Source organism: Oncorhynchus gorbuscha, linkage group LG16 (genome assembly GCF_021184085.1).
Source record: "Oncorhynchus gorbuscha isolate QuinsamMale2020 ecotype Even-year linkage group LG16, OgorEven_v1.0, whole genome shotgun sequence".
Taxonomy (NCBI): domain Eukaryota; kingdom Metazoa; phylum Chordata; class Actinopteri; order Salmoniformes; family Salmonidae; genus Oncorhynchus; species Oncorhynchus gorbuscha.
The window spans coordinates 47,913,255-47,934,073 of NC_060188.1; the positions used below are offsets into that span (position 1 = coordinate 47,913,255).

The 20,819-nt window shown below is 43.0% G+C and overlaps 1 protein-coding gene across 1 annotated transcript in view; it reads left to right on the plus strand.

Moving 5' to 3' along the window:
- The first annotated feature begins 6,664 nt into the window (after window positions 1-6,664).
- LOC123999494 (alpha-tectorin-like) overlaps window positions 6,665-20,819 on the plus strand; it is a 76,780-nt gene continuing 62,625 nt past the window's right edge. Inside the window, 5 exon segments of the mRNA XM_046305348.1 lie at window positions 6,665-6,849; window positions 15,954-16,104; window positions 18,773-18,912; window positions 19,385-19,566; window positions 20,124-20,386. Coding sequence (XP_046161304.1) covers window positions 15,966-16,104; window positions 18,773-18,912; window positions 19,385-19,566; window positions 20,124-20,386 — 724 coding nt within the window. The 5' untranslated portion in view covers window positions 6,665-6,849; window positions 15,954-15,965.

The window sequence follows — 20,819 nt, forward strand, 5'->3', positions numbered from 1 at the left end:
CTGGAGTGGCTTACCAAGATGACATTAAATGTTCCTGTGTGGCCTATTTACAGTTTTGACCCTTGTAGGTCTAAGCACTTAGATCGCAATAATTACTAAGCTAACATAAGGCATTGTTTTAAGATGGTCATAATATGTATAATTTAGCCATTTTATTCATTGTTTTAGGACCACTGTCTTGAACTCACCGAATTCTGAGATTAACCAGTTCCGAGTTTCCAGTTGTATCGAACGCGGCAGAAGTTATGCTGGATTGACAGAATGGCCAATTTTGAGTGTTTATCCTTTAAAGCTTGGAAAAGAGACCCTTAAACCCAGACTTGGACCACACACCCACTTCACTGAATAGCAAGCTAGTGATTGCTTTGCAATGCTTGCAGTTAGCCACTGATTCCTTCCAAACCACTCATTGTTGAATTTGCAATTTCCAACTTGTTGTATATGTCCATTGGCCGATGAGCACCGATACATTTTATCTATGATATCTCTTCATAATTTCTCTTCATATGACGAGGATTGAAAATGATTTGCCAGTAGATTGTCAACTTGATTCATGATTTTGACTGCTAGTTTACTAGCTAAGATGATTTTTTCGTTGACACGATCAGTCCAGTCAAATATGTGATTTGACATTTTATCTGTGGACAATGAGCTTGAACCTTCTTGGATGGGCACTTCTAATGTAAATATGGCAGCATTTAAGGGGCGTGAATTTTCAAGCACTACCCGTAGATTTTGCGGTGATGTAGTGTCCCCATGAATGACAAAACACTAAGCCAATCACGGCGCAAATAGAGAGTATTACCAACCCCTACGAGCTGTATTTTCCGCTGGCTGCCCCACCATCACAGAAAGCACTGAGCTAGGCTGAAACACCTGCGTTTTGGAGCTGCCTTACGCAAGAAAGCCAAAAAGAGACCATGTTTGTATGCAGCTTTATTAACTCAATGTTTTTTTGTTGCTTTTTTACATTGTTTACAAACTCATATGAGACACACATTAATGCCAAAATAACATAAAACAGGCAACAACAACAAACAAATACAACAAATGGCCCATTAGGTTTTTGACACATTCACCACTCACCCGCTGAAAGATCAGCCACAAAATGTTGGCACCATTGTAACAGGTTTTAATCAAGCCGTGGTCTCCAGCATGGGAACAGAAGAGGAAGACTTGATGCGGTGGTCTCAGGTTGGACTACTCCAAACCATCTTGGTTCTGACACACACAAGCCTTTCAGGTTCAGCAACCTATTTAAATAACTCACACCCAACAGCAACCTTTGATTCATGAGAGAACCTTCATAAATCAGCAGAATGTTAATAACTTTTTTATTGACACTTTTTTTAGTGTCTAACAGACAGAGGCCTGCCTCACTTCTAGTCCTTGCACTATTTTGTTTTTCATGTATTATTTCTTACATTGTTAACACTTAAGATTTTCTGGGCTATTACATACAGCCGGGAAGAACTATTGGATATCAGAGCGACGTCAACTTACCAGCACTACGACCAGGAATACAACTTTGCCAAAGCGGATCTTTTGTTCCAAACCACCCAGGGCATTTGAACTGGTTCCAGAGGCTGACCCCAAACAATGGCGCCAGAGAAGGGGCAGACAGAGCGGTCTTCTGGTCAGACTTCCGATTTTTGTTCACCTGACCTAGAATTCCCCACAATCAAATGCCAACCGTACTACCTCCCAAGAAAATTCTCCTCGGTTATTGTCACAGCCGTGTATATCCCCCTCAAGGCGATACCACGACAACCCTCAAGGAACTTCACAAGACTTTATGCAAACTGGAAACCATATATCCTGAGGCTGAATTTATTGTAGCTGGCGATTTTAACAAAGCAAATTTGAGGACAAGGCTACCTAAATTTTATCAGCATATTGCCTGTAGCACTCGTGTTGGTTTAAAACACTGGATCACTGCTACTAGAACTTCCGATTTATACAAGGCCCTCCCCCGCCCTCCTTTTCGTTAAATCTGACCATGACTTCATTTTGCTCCTTCCTAAAAGCATAAACTCAAACAGGATGTACCCGTGCTAAGGGCTATTCAACGCTAGTCTGACCAATTAGAATCCACGCTTCAAGATTGTTTTGATCACGTGGACTGGGACATGTTCCCGGTAGCTCAGAGAATAATATCGACATATACTCTGATTCAGTGAGTGAGTTTATAAGACAGCGTGGATAGATAGCGGCATTCGAGCAAAACTGAAAGTACAAACCATGGCAAGGTGACAGGGAATATGGCTGAATACAAACAGTGTAAACAGGCAATCAAACAAGCGAAATGTCAGTAAACTGAAAGTGTGAACCACCGCATTTAACCATGGAAAGGTGATTTGAGAATATGGCCGAATACAAAGAGTGTAGTTATTCCCTCAGAGGCAAACAAACAAGGAAAATGTCAGTATAGAGACAAAGTGGAGTCGCAATCCATCGGCTCAGACACGAGACATATGTGGCAGGGTACAGACAATCATGGACTACAAAAAGAAAACCAGCCATGTCACGGACACCGACGTCTTGCTTCCAGACAAACTACACACCTTCTTTGCCCGCTTTGAGGATAATACAGTGCCACTGACACAGCCCGCTACCAAGGACTGTGGGCTCTCCTTCTCTGTGGCCGGCATGAGTAAGACATTTAAATGTATTAACCCTCACAAGGCTGCCGGCCTAGACGGCATCCCTAGCCGTGTCCTCAGAGCATGCTCAGGCCAGCTAGCTGGTGTATTTACGGACATATTCAATATCACCCTATCCCAGTCTACTGTCCCCACATGCTTCAAGATGGCCACCATTGTTCCACCCAAGAAGGCAAAGGTAACTGAACTTAATGACTATCGCCCCATAGCACTCACTTCTGTCATCATGAACTAGGCAAGGATCATATCACATCCACCTTACCTGTCACCCTAGACCCACTTCAATTTTCTTACCACCCCAAAAGGTCCACAGATGATGCAATCACCATCACCCTGCCCTATCCCATCTGGACAAGAGTAAGAATGCTATTCATTGACTATAGCTCAGCATTCAACACCATAGTACCTTCCAAGCTCATCATTAAGCTTGAGGCCCTGGGTCTCAACCCCGCCCTGCAATTGGGTCGTGGACTTCCTAACGGGCCGCCCCCAGGTGATGAAGGTAGGAAACAACACCTCCACTTCGCTGATCCTCAACACTGGGGCCCCACAGGGGTGCGTGCTCAGCCCCTTCCTGTACTCCCTGTTCACCCATGAATGTGTGGCCATGCACGCCTCCAACTCAATCATCAAGTTTGCATACAACACAACAGTAGTGAACTTGATTACCAACAACTACGAGAGGATGTGAGGGCACTCGGAGTGTGGTGTCAGGAAAACAACCTCTCACTCAACGTCAACAAAACAAAGGAGGTGATCGTGGACTTCAGGAAACAGCAGAGGAAGCACCCCCCTATCCACATCGAAGGGACAGCAGTGGAGAAGGTGGAAAGTGTTAAGTTCCTTGGCGTACACATCACGGACAAACTGAAATGGTCAACCCACACAGACAGTGTTGTGAAGAAGTCTCAACAGTGCCTCTTCAACCTCAGGAGGCTGAAGAAATGTGGCTTGTCACCTAAAACCCTCTTACAGATGCACAATTGAGAGCATCTTATCGTGTTGTATCACCGCCTGGTACGGCAACCTCAACACCCACAACCGCAAGAGGGTGGTGCGGTCTGCACAACGCATCACCAGGGGCAAACTACTTGCCCTCCAGGACACCTACAGCACCCGATGTCACAGGAAGGCCTTAAAGATCATCAAGGACAGCCACCCGAGCCACTGCCTGTTCACCCCGCTATCATCCAGAAGGCAAGATCAGTACAGGTGCATCAAAGCAGGGACCGAGAGACTGAAAAACAGCTTCTATCTCAAGGCCATCAGACCGTTAAACAGCCACCACTAACATTGAGTGGCTGCTGCCAAAACACTGACTCAACTCTAGCCACAATAATAATAGGAATTGATGGGAATTGATGTAAAATATATCACTAGCCACTTTAAACAATGCTGGTTAGGGTAGGTTTTAATAGTCACAGTGGGTACTCTGTTTATCTTATATGCTGTTGCCTAGTCACCTTACCCCTACACATACAGTGCCTTGCGAAAGTATTCGGCCCCCTTGAACTTTGCGACCTTTTGCCACATTTCAGGCTTCAAACATAAAGATATAAAACTGTATTTTTTGTGAAGAATCAACAACAAGTGGGACACAATCATGGAACAACATTTATTGGATATTTCAAACTTTTTTAACAAATCAAAAACTGAAAAATTGGGCCAAAATCAACATAATCAATATTCAGCTCAGTTGGCCTGGTTTTGCTTGGCTCAGTAGTGTATACATGGCTTGTATGTTCCACAATGCTGTGACATTGGCATAGTCACAAACTTATCTAAAGCGCTGGTAGACAGGAGTTTCAGATGTATTTGGAGGGCATGAGTGAGGTCACATGACATAGCCTAGGCCACTCACAGTGGGATCCCTCTCCACCACGCCAGTAGACGATGGACCAGCCCACCACGCCCCCTCCTACAATCACGATGTCCGTAGGAACGGTTCTTCTCAAACGGTGTCCAGTCACTGCCAGGCATGGTGTCCGCTGCCTTCACCCTGAACGCTTTTCACTGGTTCTTTAGATCTGTGTTGAGAAATAGGAGGTTGTTATTGTTATTTATATTAGGACATAAGGCACTTCTTTGAAGAAAAGCCTTTGATGTGCCATTCTAGTTATAGCTAAGAAAACGACTCAGTTCTTCTCATATCGACTGCAGAGGAACTTGATGATAATACATGGCATTCACACCAACTACAAGAAGAATTGCAACATATGATATTTTTACCTTTCATTTAACATTTCAAATCAACAGAAATGATGTGTGGGATTCATTTCAACATGTCAACAAAAAGTATTGCAGCAAACAGCACTGTCAACAATCAAATGTCAACAATCAAAATGCATGTAGTAGTTTATCATCATTTACAATATATGAATGTGAAATGTAATGAAAACTTTTTGTAAATTAGCTAACTAGCTAATTAGGACATAGCCCATTCACAGAAGCTAACTAGCTAATTAGGACATAGCCCATTCACAGAAGCTAACTAGCTAATTAGGACATAGCCCATTCACAGAAGCTAACAACCTTTAGCACCTATTGAGATAGTATCTTCTTCCTGGGGGACTTAAATTGGCCTAAATGTACAGGGACAAATGTAAATGTGTCTAACAGAAGAACTATAAAAAGCATATGCCTGACCATGGCAGCATTTGAAAGAGAACACTTTGGAGATTATGGGGAAATGATCAGACCAGAAGGTGAGGACACAACAGTTCCCCTGAAAAGACTGAATCCAAACATTTCCACTGTTGATTTTATGTGCAGTTTAAAAAACAGAATAAAAAAATACTCTGGATACATTCAGTAACAAAGTAATTATACTAATTACATTTGAGCACAGGTGCAAGATAATAAATAAGGATTACAAGGTTTTGAGTGAGGTCTAACTTGTGTCTCCAAGTGGCCACACACGTCTCCAAACTGTGTACATTTCCTAAGTAATGTCAATGCACTTTTATGACTCAAGGAAAGACCCTTCTACTATAAAGGTGTTTTTTTTAACTCTCCTAGCTTTGCCATTGAGGAACTGATACACTTGTTGTTGTTTTTTTGTTTGGCACACAGCCCTACGTAATTACTGTAGTTGTTTACGCAATCGAAAAAACGTTCCATTATAAATCGCAATCTGGGTCAGGTGGGCATCATTTGAATACTTATTATATTGCCAACATGGCTAACTAAGTTATAAATTCCGATCTCAACGTGTTAGGCTTTCAAAAGGCACTTCAGACAAAATTATAACTTTAATGCGCATAGAATGGAGTCATGAGTGCGTTCAAGTGCCTGTTCCGCAGCGATTTTTTTTTCACAATACAACAAACATAGGCTGATTCTGTTCAGGACATGTCGTCCTTGTAAAGGTGTCCAAATGCTTCCCAGACGAAACAGTTCGGGACAGTTTGTGCATATATTATACTGACGACATTTTGTGACGTTTTTGTTAATTTTGGAATTCGACAAGTTCTTTTTTGGTTGTTAGTGCAAACCGAAGTCGGTAGCCAAAGTCTACGCCCCTTTGTCAGTGATTGATCAGTAGGGATTCTTCAATTAAGTGTTTGTTGTCATTCAACAAACACTATCAGATCCACTAGCCCGTCAGCTAACATGTTTTTATAAAATAACGTTAGCTGAAGGGCTAGTTGATATAAAAATGTTTTGCTTATTGGCTAGTTGATCTATACATTAAGGTCAATGGGTGAAAAGTAGGTGAAAAACATAGTTGGGATATCAGGGTGTCCACAACAGAGGACATTTCTTGATAAGCTCTTATGTCAAGGTCACACCCCAACACGTGATATTATTGAAAACGCCAGAGTGTCCTCTCAAAGGGACAACAGGACAGTGGCTCATATGGCCTCAGAGATACGGAACAAGAACTGACGTTCACTAGGGATGACAAAAATGAATTGCTGTGTCTCTGGAGGAAAAATGACACGAGTACACAAAAGTATATCTTATAGAAATTATTTAAATCATTCTATGATAACTAGCATAAAATATATACATAATTTAGCAAATGTTCGCCCTAATTATTCATTTACAAAGTATACCGGACGTAACTTTTATTCTGAAGTAATAAAATAAAAAATCAGTGACCCGGAAGTACTTATTTATTCTAGCCTGCTTCACAGCGGTCTGAATAACAATAACAACCATTCGAAGGAAACCGCAGGGAAAGGTAAGGAATGTTTTCTCAATGCCTTTTCGAAAGAGAAGTGGTTCAGTTGTCTGATTATTATTGTTATGCACCATTGATTCAGGTGCAATATATGCCTTAAGTACAAGAGCATTTCTTTACCCGTCCAAGTAGCTACTGTTTTGGGAACCAGATTCTCTATTTAAACAAATTGGTGGTCGCACAGTATCAAAAAACAACCAACCAGTTCAAAATACAAAAACGGATACATTATGCCATTGTTTATAACAATGTAACAATGACGTTGCATTGCCCATCCATATAATACTTGTTATGTCGTAGATTGCCTTCTACCCTGAAGAGGCTATAATATGGACACACCTGGTGGCCAAATTTACAAATTGATGACGTTTGTTGCACAGCGAGAGTCGAGTGGATACGAACAGATTCTGTTCAGTCAGTCTTGATGATGAGCCCTTTCCATTTATCTAGTTTATGGCCGTGTTCGGATCAAAGCGACTGACTGATCTATTATTATCAATTATACTTACACATTGACTTTAAAATCCTGGTTCACAGTTACCAAGCTATCCACAACTCTGGAACCAAGTAAATGTCTGAACTCCTCCTACCCTATGGGCACCCCACACGCACCCTTTGCCACTCCATCTACCTTCAGCAGCCCAACAGCAGTCTAAAAACTATGTGTGACAGGGATTTAGGATGTGCGGCTCCTTGGCTGTGGAACACACTTTCAGTCACTGTCAGGGCCAGGGTTGCCATGTCAAGCTAAAGTGTAAAGCCCAATGACCCCTGAACCTGCCCACAAGGCCTGAAAACTAGCACAGTTTTTTTTGTTCCAGCAAGAGAGTTGCCACATTTACACCCATGAAACCCCTTTTTCATAAAGTTATCGTGAGAATTCAGGGTTTATTGATGTCATTTTTAACGAGGTAGGCTAAGAAGCTAAATTTGTTTTACCATTAAAATAATAATTCTTGCTAGTTTAAGAATATGCCACAGGAGAAAATATAATTTGCCCTCATTAAACTTGCCAGATCATTTCCCATCAAATATAGCCTATCATTCTCCACATTTAATATAATTGTCATTGTGGACTTTTTCCCCATAACAGAAGCATGCGAGGGAGTTCCGTAACTTCCATTTCAAATGTCCACCCTCGCAGCGCTCCGGACCCAGGAACTGAGCATGAGTAAAATCTCTTTGAATGATATTGTTATCCATAAGAAAAGTCAACATTAGAGTGAAGTTTACTTTAAACGACCTCTGAGCAAATTCATCTAAAGAGCTCTAGAGCGCCTTAAGTCCTTATCAAATATTTTGTCCCCTTTGTATTAGTTCTAGCTCGTTAATATGTTTTATGGAAAGAGGGTGTCTGCATAATGACCAATCTAAATAGTCTACCTACAGTGTTCTCAATGCAACACACCCCTCAACCCTCCCCAACATTCACTCACTCACTAACTCAGTAACAGCCTACTCACTGCCTGATAGTCAGCAGCAGATCACAATGAAATATATATATCTAAACGAAATGCCATGGTGGCTTCAGTGCAATTTAGAAGTAGTCCAAAAACCTTCCAACTGCGACCGATACATTTTCACCTGCGACATCGTTCTGAAAGTAGCCACATTTTTCAAGAAAAGTGCGAACATGGCAACCCTGGTCAGGCTGCAGAGTCTCTGGTCTTGTTTAATCCTTATTAAGGCACAGCTAAAGACTGAGCTGTTCAGTAAAGATTTCAAGAGCCTATGTCAATTCTGTTCTCCTGTTTATCATATCTGACGACAGCTTTGATTGTTGTCTGCTTAAGATGTTCTGTGTTTTGGATAGTTTTTATTCTTTTTATAAAATGTTTTATTTTCTTCAGCGTCTTGGGTGTATGAAAGTGCTTTACAAATTAAAATAATAATAATAATTATTATTATTTACAAATCACCTTTCATCATAAATATCATTATTATTTGTAGGTTAGTCTGTGACAATTTACCCATGATACATTGCGATTTTGATGCTCTCGAACATAGCCTTTGCTTGTGTGGCCCACGGTTCCGGTATAGAATCACGTTTTCGACATACAGTTATGCTTCAGTACTGCAGTTTAACTGACGCCCGAACCAGAAAGACAATTTCCATTGACGGCCACAGACATTTTGAAATCGGACTTCTCTAAGACTCTTAAGTCATCACCTTTGTACACAAAACATGAATTGAATAATTCAAATAATTGTAGCAGAGATCCCAAAAAATGTTCATCGCTCACAGCCGACGATATTAACATTTTATATTAATCCAATGTGTCATGTTTTGGGATGATGTAATGATGTCGTCGCTGCTCGTGCTGCTCCCTGCGCGCCCGGTCCGTGCTATCCGGGATCCTTTGCACATCCCTTCCCCATTTAAGTTAAAATGTAAAATGGTTCAGGTTTGGTAAGGGTTATAGAAACTTAATCAAGAATTAGAAATTTGTCTGCCGAAGTTGGGAATTGTGAGTGTTCAGATTCATTCTGTTTTATGAGTAATTGTTTTTTACGAAAATGTAACGTAGTTGTACATTTTCACGCTCCATCTCATGGTTGTGTCAGGGACAACAGTTTTTGACAACTGTCATTTTCTTAATGGTTGCATGCTTATTAGTAACTGGAATAAGGAATTTCACAAATGTGTCAAGTGCTGCATCTGGTTGCTCTTCATCATTAGTAAAAATCACTACAATAAATGTGCTTTAGCCTTCACCCTGGCCTGATATTGGCTACACTATCTAGCTACTTCCCTTTCCTTATTGCGGGAGTGAAGGATACTGAGCACCGTGTTGTTTTGTTGCCTGTGTGGTGAAACCCATGATTTGTCAGTATCGATGGTTTGTTTGTCTATCAACAATTACAAGCCACCTTGCTCTGATAACTTGGATGGAAAATTACTGAGGATGACAGCATACGCTATTGGCACTCCCTATTTGCCATCTCTTCAATCTAGGCCTACAAAATTGAAAATACTGAGGATTACAGGCCCTCAGGCCTGGGAAGCAAAAGTAATTCCGCTACCCAAGAATAGCAAAGCACCCTTTACTGACTCAAATAGCCAGCCAATCAGCCTGTTACCAAACCTTAGATACAATTCAATTTCACAGTTAACCCTTTTAACAGATTTTCACCACGCTTATAGGGAGGGGCATTCAAAATGTACGGCACTTACACGAATGACTGATGATTGGCTGACAGAAATTGATAATAGAAATATTGTGGGAGCTGTTTTGTTAGACTTCAGTACAGCTTTACATAACCTGCTAGAATTGTAGATAGAAAGTTACTTGTCTAACATAACACAGAGGGTGTTCTTTACTGGAAGCCTCTCCAACATAATCCAGGTGGACAGGCATTCTCCAGGGCAGCTTTCTAGGCCCCTTACTTTAAAAAATCTTTACTAATGACCTGCCACTGACTCTGAGTAAAGCCTGTGTGCCTATGTATTAGAGGTCGACAGATTATGATTTTTCAACGTCGGTACCGATTATTGGAGGACCAAAATCGTCCGTTTTAATAAAAAAATGTATATCGGCCGACTTGCTTCTCCAACACTGTAATTTTGCATTATTTAAACCAAATTGAACATGTTTCATTTTTTATTTGAGACTAAATTGATTTTAATTTATGTATTATATTAAGTTAAAATAAGTGTTCATTCAGTATTGTTATAATTGTCATTATTACATACAATTCTGAATGAACAATATGTGCCATGTAAAAAAGCTCATGTTTGAGTTCCTTGCTCAGAACATGAGAACATATGAAAGCTGGTGGTTCCTTTTAACATGAGTCTTCAAAATTCCCAGTTAAGAAGTTTTAGGTTGTAGTTATTATAGGACTTTTTCTCTCTATGCCATTTGTATTTCATATACCTTTGACTATTGGTTCTAATAGAAACTTTAGTATTACCGGCCTAATCTCGGGAGTTGATAGGCTTGAAGTCATAAACAGTGCTTTGCTTCAAGCATTTCGAAGAGCTGCTGGCAAACGCAGGAATGTGCCGTTTGAATGAATGCTTCTGAGCCTGCTGCTGCCTACCACCTCTCAGTCAGACTGCTCTATGAAATATAAAATCATAGACTTGACTGAATGCACTGAATGCACTTTAATTATCCGATGGCGAGGTGAAGCCTGTGCCCAAAGCACTGCAGGCAGGCCCAGTTCTTCAAGCACAATGCTTTTATCATGTTGTCCCGCTGACAGTTGTCATGCACACCTGTCGGTCTTCACTCAACTTCCACGATGCCAGAGAGTCTTTGAGACCCTGGGCTATTACTTCACCCGTATGATCATTGGTGAAGTAAGATGTCTGGAGGCAGACATTTTGCAATTTCCAGTCTTCATTTACGTAGTGGACTATCAAACTTAGGTATGGCTCTGACGTTCTGCTCGACCATAGATCTGCTGTGGTGGAAAAATAAGAAACACTAGCCAGCTTCTCTGCGACTCTTTCGCAGGTAGCAGTGTATAATCGAGGCAGGGCTACTTCTGTGAAGTACTTGTGGCTTGGCAACTGATATTTGTGGTCAACTGTACCTCGCAGCTTTTTAAAGCCTGGCTTTTCTACTGTAAAGATTGGGACCATATCTTTCGTTATGTAATAGGTCTGTTATCTCCTTCCACCTCAAACCTTTCTTGTCATTCGGGATTATGTTTGAAATGGATGCAGCTATGGTAGTTTGTCTTTTAGCAGACGTTTTGGGAATCGGGCGACTGGAATCGGCATTGCATAGTCTCACGCGTTCCTCTCATTCTACCGCGTGTTTCAGTTGCAAGTGATGGAACAGGTTGGTTGTGCTGCTGCTTTTCATAGCAATTGTCTTTCGACACATTTTGCACAGGACATTCGTTTGCTGAACATCAGACCTCTTAAACCCGAACCACTTACATATTACTGAAAAAAAGATTGCTGCCATTTTTGGGGATGATTTCATCCTCACAAGAGGCTGAGCTGGCTTCCTCACTTTCCATTTTGGTGGAACTCTTAACGCCGCTACACTTCTCCGCCGTGGTTACAATTTGTGAAAGGCTGTCTAGGGTTGTGATTGGTGGATAACCTCTGTGCATGTTGTCATGCAATTTGGACATGATTTGACATTGGGCTGACAGAGAAGAGACAGAGAGTTGCTGCATTTGTAAAACATTACAACATTATAACAGAACATCGATTCTTGCGATACAGGCTTTTTCCATATCGCGCTAAAATATAAACGGGAATATAACGATAAAACTTGATATATCGCCCAGCCCTGGTCAACATGATACAGTGTGAAAAGGGTATTGTGAGTTCAGATGGGTCCAGGCTAGAGAATCCGTTTGCAGACAGATAGAACTTAACCCAACCAGATAGTGAAACCGATCAGTCTGATAATTTAGGAAGCACTGTAAGAATCAGACCTCTGTGACCTTACAGCAGGGATGAGAACTCTCTATCTCCAGACCTGGAGAGCCACTGAGTATGTGCACTTTTGTTCCAGCCCAGAAGAAACACACCAGGCCCTGATTCAACTCATTGTGGTTCAGAGTCAGACTGAAGACCATGATTCGTTGTTACATTTACATTACATTTAAGTCATTTAGCAGACGCTCTTATCCAGAGCGACTTACAAATTGGTGCATTCACCTTATGACATCCAGTGGAACAGTCACTTTACAATAGTGCATCTAAATCTTAAAGGGGGGGGGGAGAGGGAATACTTATCCTATCCTAGGTATTCCTTAAAGAGGTGGGGTTTCAGGTGTCTCCGGAAGGTGGTGATTGACTCCGCTGTCCTGGCGTCGTGAGGGAGTTTGTTCCACCATTGGGGGGCCAGAGCAGCGAACAGTTTTGACTGGGCTGAGCGGGAGCTGTACTTCCTCAGTGGTAGGGAGGCGAGCAGGCTAGAGGTGGATGAACGCAGTGCCCTTGTTTGGGTGTAGGGCCTGATCAGAGCCTGGAGGTACTGAGGTGCTGTTCCCCTCACAGCTCCGTAGGCAAGCACCATGGTCTTGTAGCGGATGCGAGCTTCAACTGGAAGCCAGTGGAGAGAACGGAGGAGCGGGGTGACGTGAGAGAACTTGGGAAGGTTGAACACCAGACGGGCTGCGGCGTTCTGGATGAGTTGAAGGGGTTTAATGGCACAGGCAGGGAGCCCAGCCAACAGCGAGTTGCAGTAATCCAGACGGGAGATGACAAGTGCCTGGATTAGGACCTGCGCCACTTCCTGTGTGAGGCAGGGTCGTACTCTGCGGATGTTGTAGAGCATGAACCTACAGGAACGGGCCACCGCCTTGATGTTGGTTGAGAACGACAGGGTGTTGTCCAGGATCACACCAAGGTTCTTAGCGCTCTGGGAGGAGGACACAATGGAGTTGTCAACCGTGATGGCGAGATCATGGAACGGGCAGTCCTTCCCCGGGAGGAAGAGCAGCTCCGTCTTGCCGAGGTTCAGCTTGAGGTGGTGATCCGTCATCCACACTGATATGTGTGCCAGACATGCAGAGATGCGATTCGCCACCTGGTCATCAGAAGGGGGAAAGGAGAAGATTAGTTGTGTGTCGTCTGAGGTTATGACAGAGCCAAGTGACTTGGTGTATAGCGAGAATAGGAGAGGGCCTAGAACAGAGCCCTGGGGGACACCAGTGGTGAGAGCGCGTGGTGAGGAGACAGATTCTCGCCACGCCACCTGGTAGGAGCGACCTGTCAGGTAGGACGCAATCCAAGCGTGGGCTGCGCCGGAGATGCCCAACTCGGAGAGGGTGGAGAGGAGGATCTGATGGTTCACAGTATCGAAGGCAGCCGATAGATCTAGAAGGATGAGAGCTTTAGCAGTGCGGAGCGCCTCCGTGATACAGAGGAGAGCAGTCTCAGTTGAATGACTAGTCTTGAAACCTGACTGATTTGGATCAAGAAGGTCATTCAGAGAGAGATAGCGGGAGAGCTGGCCAAGGACGGCACGTTCAAGAGTTTTGGAGAGAAAAGAAAGAAGGGATACTGGTCTGTAATTGTTGACATCGGAGGGATCGAGTGTAGGTTTTTTCAGAAGGGGTGCAACTCTCGCTCTCTTGAAGACGGAAGGGATGTAGCCAGCGGTCAGTGATGAGTTGATGAGCGAGGTGAGGTAAGGGAGAAGGTCTCCGGAAATGGTCTGGAGAAGAGGAGAGGAGAGGGGATAGGGTCAAGCGGGCAGGTTGTTGGGCGGCCGGCCGTCACAAGACGCGAGATTTCATCTGGAGAGAGAGGGGAGAAAGAGGTCAGAGCACAGGGTAGGGCAGTGTGAGCAGAACCAGCGGTGTCGTTTGACTTAACAAACGAGGATCGGATGTCGTCGACCTTCTTTTCAAAATGTTTGACGAAGTCGTCTGCAGAGAGGGAGGAGGGGGAGGGGGAGGAGGATTCAGGAGGGAGGAGAAGGTGGCAAAGAGCTTCCTAGGGTTAGAGGCAGATGCTTGGAATTTAGCGTGGTAGAAAGTGGCTTTAGCAGCAGAGACAGAGGAGGAAAATGTAGAGAGGAGGGAGTGAAAGGATGCCAGGTCCGCAGGGAGGCGAGTTTTCCTCCATTTCCGCTCGGCTGCCCGGAGCCCTGTTCTGTGAGCTCGCAATGAGTCATCGAGCCACGGAGCGGGAGGGGAGGACCGAGCCGGCCTGGAGGATAAGGGACATAGAGAGTCAAAGGATGCAGAGAGGGAGGAGAGGAGGGTTGAGGAGGCAGAATCAGGAGATAGGTTGGAGAAGGTTTAAGCGGAGGGAAGAGATGATAGGATAGAAGAGGAGAGAGTATGTTGTTTATTTGAAATTGAAATAGTGCTGGGCTGTCACTAAAGCCTACGCACCCAGTAGCACTCCATGACAGTTGGAGTTGGAGAGAGTGCATGGGCTTTTCTTTTGCCACACCAAATAGACTGTTGGGCAAACTTTATGCAGGTTAAGTGAAATGAAACGAGAGTCGAACAGGATATGTTGAAGAACAGAGTAGAGTGAATCTTTGTTACTTCATTGAAATAAGTCATTCTATTAAATGGTTACTTAATTGAGATCTTTTGGACCTAGACTTGGTGCTCTGAAATCGCTTGATGTGCGGTAGTAGAGAGAACAGACTATGACTAGGGTGGCTGGAGGCCTTCCTCTGACACTGCCTGGTATAAAGGTCCTGGATGGCAGAAAGCTTGGCTCCAGTGATGTACTGGGCTGTAGTGGTTTCTGGGATAATGGTGCTGATGTGAGCCATGACCAGCCTTTCAAAGCACTTCATGGCTACAGACGTGAGTGATATGGGTCGATAGTTATTTTGGCAGGTTACCTTAGGCACAGGGACTATGGTGATCTTGTATTACAGACTCAGTCAGGGACAGGTTGAAAATGTCAGTCAAGACACTTGCCAGTTGATCAGCGCATGCTTGGAGTACACATGCTGGTAATCCGTCTGGCCCAGCGGCCTTGTGAATGTTGACCTGTTTAAAGGTCTTACTTACATCGGCTATGGAGAGCGTGATCACATAGTCGTTCGGAACTGCTGATGCTCTCATGCATGTTTCATTGTTGCTTGCCTCGAAGCAATTTAGCTCGTCTGGTAGGCTTGTGTCACTGGGCAGCTTGCGGCCATGCTTCCCTTTGTAGTCTGTAATAGTTTGCAAACACTGCCATATCCAACGAGTGTCAGAGCCGGTATAGTAGGACTCAATCTTAGTCCTGTATTGACGCTTTGCCTGTTTGATGGTCGGTCGGAGGGCATAGCGGGATTTCTTATAACCTTCCGGCTTAGAGTACCGCTCCTTGAATGTGGCAGCTCTACCCTTTAGCTCAGTGCGGATGTTGCCTGTAATCCATGGCTTCTAGTTGGGGTATGTACGTACAGTCACTGTAGGGACGATGTCATAGATGCACTTATTGATGAAGCCAGTGACTGATGTGGTATACTCCTCAATGCCATCGGAAGAATCCCAGAATATATTCCAGTCTGTTTTAGCAAAACAGTCCTGTAGCTTAGCATGTGCTTCATCTGACCACTTTTTTTTATTTTCCCTGTTTTTATACACCCGTTGTATTCGGAGCATGTGACAAATAATATTTGATTTGAAGTATGTCTTCCACTCATTTCTCTCACTCTCTCTCTCATCAGACAACTGGGGCCATGGAGTCCTCTGAAGAGGCGCTGCGCACCTTCGTCCAAGTGGTCAGTGAGAAGTACAACCCAGAGAATTTCCCATACTGCCGTGGGAACGGCATGGGTGTTGTAGTGCTTTCCAGTCCACAGGGGTCGCCCATTAAAGGTGAGCGGTCAAGGCGCTATATCTTATGATGCCTTCAAATTAGAGGTCGACCAATTTAATCGGAATGGCCAATCGGAAATCAGTATTTTTGGACACCGATTTGGCAGATTTAGTTTTTTTACACCTTTATTTCATCTTTATTTAACTAGGCAAGTCAGTTAAGAACACATTCTTATTTTCAATGACTGCCTAGGAATTGTGGCTAAACTGCCTCGTTCAGGGGCAGAATGACAGTTTTTCACCGTGTCAGCTCGGGGATTCAATCTTGCAACCTTACAGTTAACTAGTCCCAACACTCTAACCACCTGCCTCTCATTGCACTCCACGAGGAGACTGCCTGTTACGCGAATGAAGTAAGCCAAGGTAAGTTGCTAGCTAGCATTAAACTTATCTTATAAAAAACAATCAATCTATCAATCATAATCACTAGTTAACTACACATGGTTGATGATATTACTAGTTTATCTAGCGTGTCCTGCATTGCATATAATCGATGCGGTGCGTATCGTTGCTCCAATGTGTACCTAACCATGAACATCAATGCCTTTCTTAAAATCTACACACAGAAGTATATATTTTTAAGCGTGCATATTTAGCGAAAAGAAATCCAGGTTAGAAGGCAATATTAACCAGGTGAAATTGTGTCACTTCTCTTGCGTTTATTGCACGCAGAGTCAGTGTATATGCAACAGTTTGGGCCACCTAATTTGCCAGAATTTTACGTAATTATGACATAACATTGAAGGTTGTGCAATGTAACAGGAATATTTTGACTAATGGATGCCACCCGTTAGATAAAATACGGAACGGTTCCGTATTTCACTGAAAGAATAAACGTCTTATTTTTGGGATGTTAGTTTCCGGATTTGACCATATTAATGACCTAGGCTCGTATTTGTGTGTGTTATTATGTTATAACTAAGTCTATGATTTGATAGAGCAGTCTGACCGAGCGGTGGTAGGCAGCAGCAGGCTCGTAAGCATTCATTCAAACATCACTTTCATGCGTTTTGCCAGCAGCTCTTTGTTGTGCGTCAAGCATTGAACTGTTTATGACATCAAGCATATCAACTCCCGAGATTAGGCTGGTGTAACCGATGTGAAATGGCTAGCTAGTTAGGGGGGTGCGCGCTAATAGCGTTTCAAACGTCACCCGCTCTGAGACTTGGACTGGTTATTCCCCTTGCTCTGCATGGGTAACGCTGCTTCGAGGGTGGCTGTTGTCATTGTGTTTCTGGTTCGAGCCCAGGTAGGGGCGAGGAGAGAGGGTCGGAAGCTATACTTTTACACTGGCAATACTAAAGTGCCTATAAGAACATCCAATAGTCAAAGGTTAATGAAATACAAATGGTATAGAGAGAAATAGTCCTATAATTCCTATAATAACTACAACCTAAAACTTCTTACCTGGGAATATTGAAGACTCATGTTAAAAGGAAACCACCAGCTTTCATATGTTCTCATGTTCTGAGCAAGGAACTTAAACGTTAGCTTTCTTACATGCCACATATTGCACTTTTACTTTCTTCTCCAACACTTTGTTTTTGCATTATTTAAACCAAATTGAACATGTTTCATTATTTATTTGAGGCTAAATTGATTTTATTGATTTATTTTAAGTTAAAATAAGTGTTCATTCTGTATTGTTGTAATTGTCATTATTACAAATAAATGTAAAAAATCGTCCGATTTAATCGGTATCTGCTTTTTTTTGGTCCTCCAATAATCGGTATCGGCGTTGAGAAATCATAATCGGTCGACCTCTACTTCAAATGCTCATCAGAAGTGGGAAATACGAGGTTCCAATTGGGCAACAGCCACTTGACCACCCTCCCAAGTTGGATTTCCGAGTGGGAATGTTGGAGATAATTTTACCTGAGTTGTGACGTATTATCACTGGCCTTTCAGCTTTTCAATCAAAAGGTGATGAAGCAAATACATTTTTGACATTGTCAATATGGATAATGTAGCTAGTTTGACTCTGATGTCAACATTAATCAAGCTAATTAACTTTATCATTAGCAACGTTAGCTAGCTCATCTACTTAGATTTAACATCATTGGATGAGTCATTATTCCGACACAATCATGTAAAATTTATGACTTCATAACTGGGATGTTTCCCAGTTCTAACGAACATTTGAAGGCAGTAATTAAGTAATAACTTTGTGGTTAGGTGGCTTATGTATCTTTTCTCTCTTGCATTTGTCTCGCTCCCTGCTAAACTGTTTTAGTGAAAGGAAGATAATTTACAGTCTGATGAACATGTCTGAAAAAGTTGTTATTCCTCAAAGCAGAAGATTCAAGGGCCACACTACAACCCTACTTTAAATGTAAATGTACTTACCTTTTTTCTCAGAAAAAACATAGTTAAGAGGTAAGAACTATATGTAGACCTACTCAAATGCCTTATGTAAGGTAATCACGCAAGTTTTCATCTTCTAGTTACCCAGGAATACTGCATGTAGGCCTACTTGTATCCCTTATATATGGTATTCACACACATGAGTCATTCTCTCATGCGTTAGCTTATCCCCAAGGACACTGCCTATGTAGTGATGTAAATTAGTAATAACAAGAAGTGATACCAGGCTTTTGTCTATCATGTATTGTACATGTCATTCAATAAAGAACAATTATACACTAGAAAGATTGTTGTCTCTCTCCAGATCGTCTGAATCTGCCGAGTGTGCTGGTCCTGGACGGCTGTGGCATCAGTAAAGCTGGGGACGAAGCTGAGGTGGCCACCTTTTGTGCCCATGTGGTGGAGCTGGACCTGTCCCACAACCAGCTACAAGACTGGGGGGAGGTGGGTACTGTAGTTCTCATCCTCCTCAGCCCTGCTGTCATGTAATGCACCATTCCTTTATCAGCAGCTAGCTATTAGCAGAAAGGCTGGCACTACAGAGAGTTTTGCCTTATTTTCTACACATCTAGAGTGTTGTTTTATCCAGAAAGTTTTTTTTAAAGTCCAATAGCTGGTTATTTTGTAATGTCCAGTATCTCCTGGCTAGCATTAAATAAGCATGTAACAATGGTAAAAGAAACGGATTGTATCCACGAGCGGCTACCTACCACGTCACACAAAACAATTGCCTAAAAACATCATTCTACAAACAAATTCAACGAACAAGACCTTCATCTGTCAGTCAGTTCCAATTGCGCCAATCTGTCTTTGGGTTGCCAGATATGCAGCATCGTGTATACTATCTACAATTGGGTTGCCAGTACAGTCAGTCAGTAAGTGTGATAGCTCCAATCTGTTTTTTTTGGGTTGCGAGATCTGCACGATTGTGTCTAACATCCCCAACCTGGACTTCCTTAACCTGAGTATGAACCCTCTGAGTGGGATTGAGCTGGAGCCGGGCCTGGCTGAGGTGTTCTTCCGGGTCCGCCGCCTGGTTCTCATCAACACGCGTGTCACTTGGGACACGGTACACACACTCACACGCCAGACCCCTGAGTAAGTCATGACAGACACTGGACTGCGAATCACATGGCACACGTGAATACCTGAATGTGTGTGTTTTGTATTTCAGTATTTAGCTATTTGTATTTGTCTATGTGTTTTGTGTGTTTTTGCCATTATACCTCAAGTTCAGGCTTGTCCAGGCATGTATTATATTTACTTGTATCCATATTTAGCATGTATTTCAACGCCATATACATGTCTATGAATTTGAGGGGTTACATTTCCCAAGCCCTGTCCCATAGCTGTATACCAAAACAAGTGGTGCGCAGTCCATTTTGGGTTTAAGGCATGTATTATATTTCCATGTATCATGTTCAGGGCATGTTCAGGTATGTCCTGGATACTGTAGTTCCATGTATCTTGTAACTCTGGGGATCAGTTTCCCTTCCCCCAATCCTAACCTTAACCATTATTGTGGAAAATGTGAAATCTACCAAAGATCAGCATCTAGGGGCAACTTCACCCTACTCATATCTCATACTTTGTATTTCGATTCCATTTACACATAGCTACCTCTTTTTGACGCTTATACCCATCGCCCCCTGTAGGTTAGAGGAGCTCTTCCTTTGTCTGAATGAGTACGACCAAGTGGCCGAATCCCCGGTTCCCTGCCCCTCCCTGCGCCTGCTTCAGATCACAGACAACCAGCTACAGGAGTGGGACGAGGTGCGTAAGTTTGGGCCCATGTACCCAGGCCTGCAAAACCTGGTGTTGTCCAACAACAAACTGGGCTCTGTGGAGGAGGACACACCTCAGGACACACTGCAGCGCCTGTTTCCTAACCTGCGCAGCATCAACCTCAACAACTCAGGTATCCGAAGGGAGGGTCACGCATGCACACACATTCACAAGCATGCTCATACAGCATGATCACATGCACACATGCATAGCATGAAGATACGCCTATGCAAACATACTCGTACACAGTATGATGATTCGCACACACACAGCATGAGCATACAGACAAATATCCCTCTTTCCTCTACCCAATTATACTCTTTCCGTTCACTATTTTTTCCCTTTTCTCCGGTTCTTACTACTCCTCTGCTTCTGTACCTCTCTCTTTCCCCTCTGCCGGACAGGGAACTCTTTAAAAATCAGTAGGTCGACTTAGAAGGGCTCAAGTTCTTTTACATTCCAATGTATTTTAAATGTACATTTGGCATTTCAAGTTTAAAAAAAATAAAAAATGTACACACACCTCAGAAAAGAGCACTCTATGAGCCCTCTGATGTGAAAGTAGA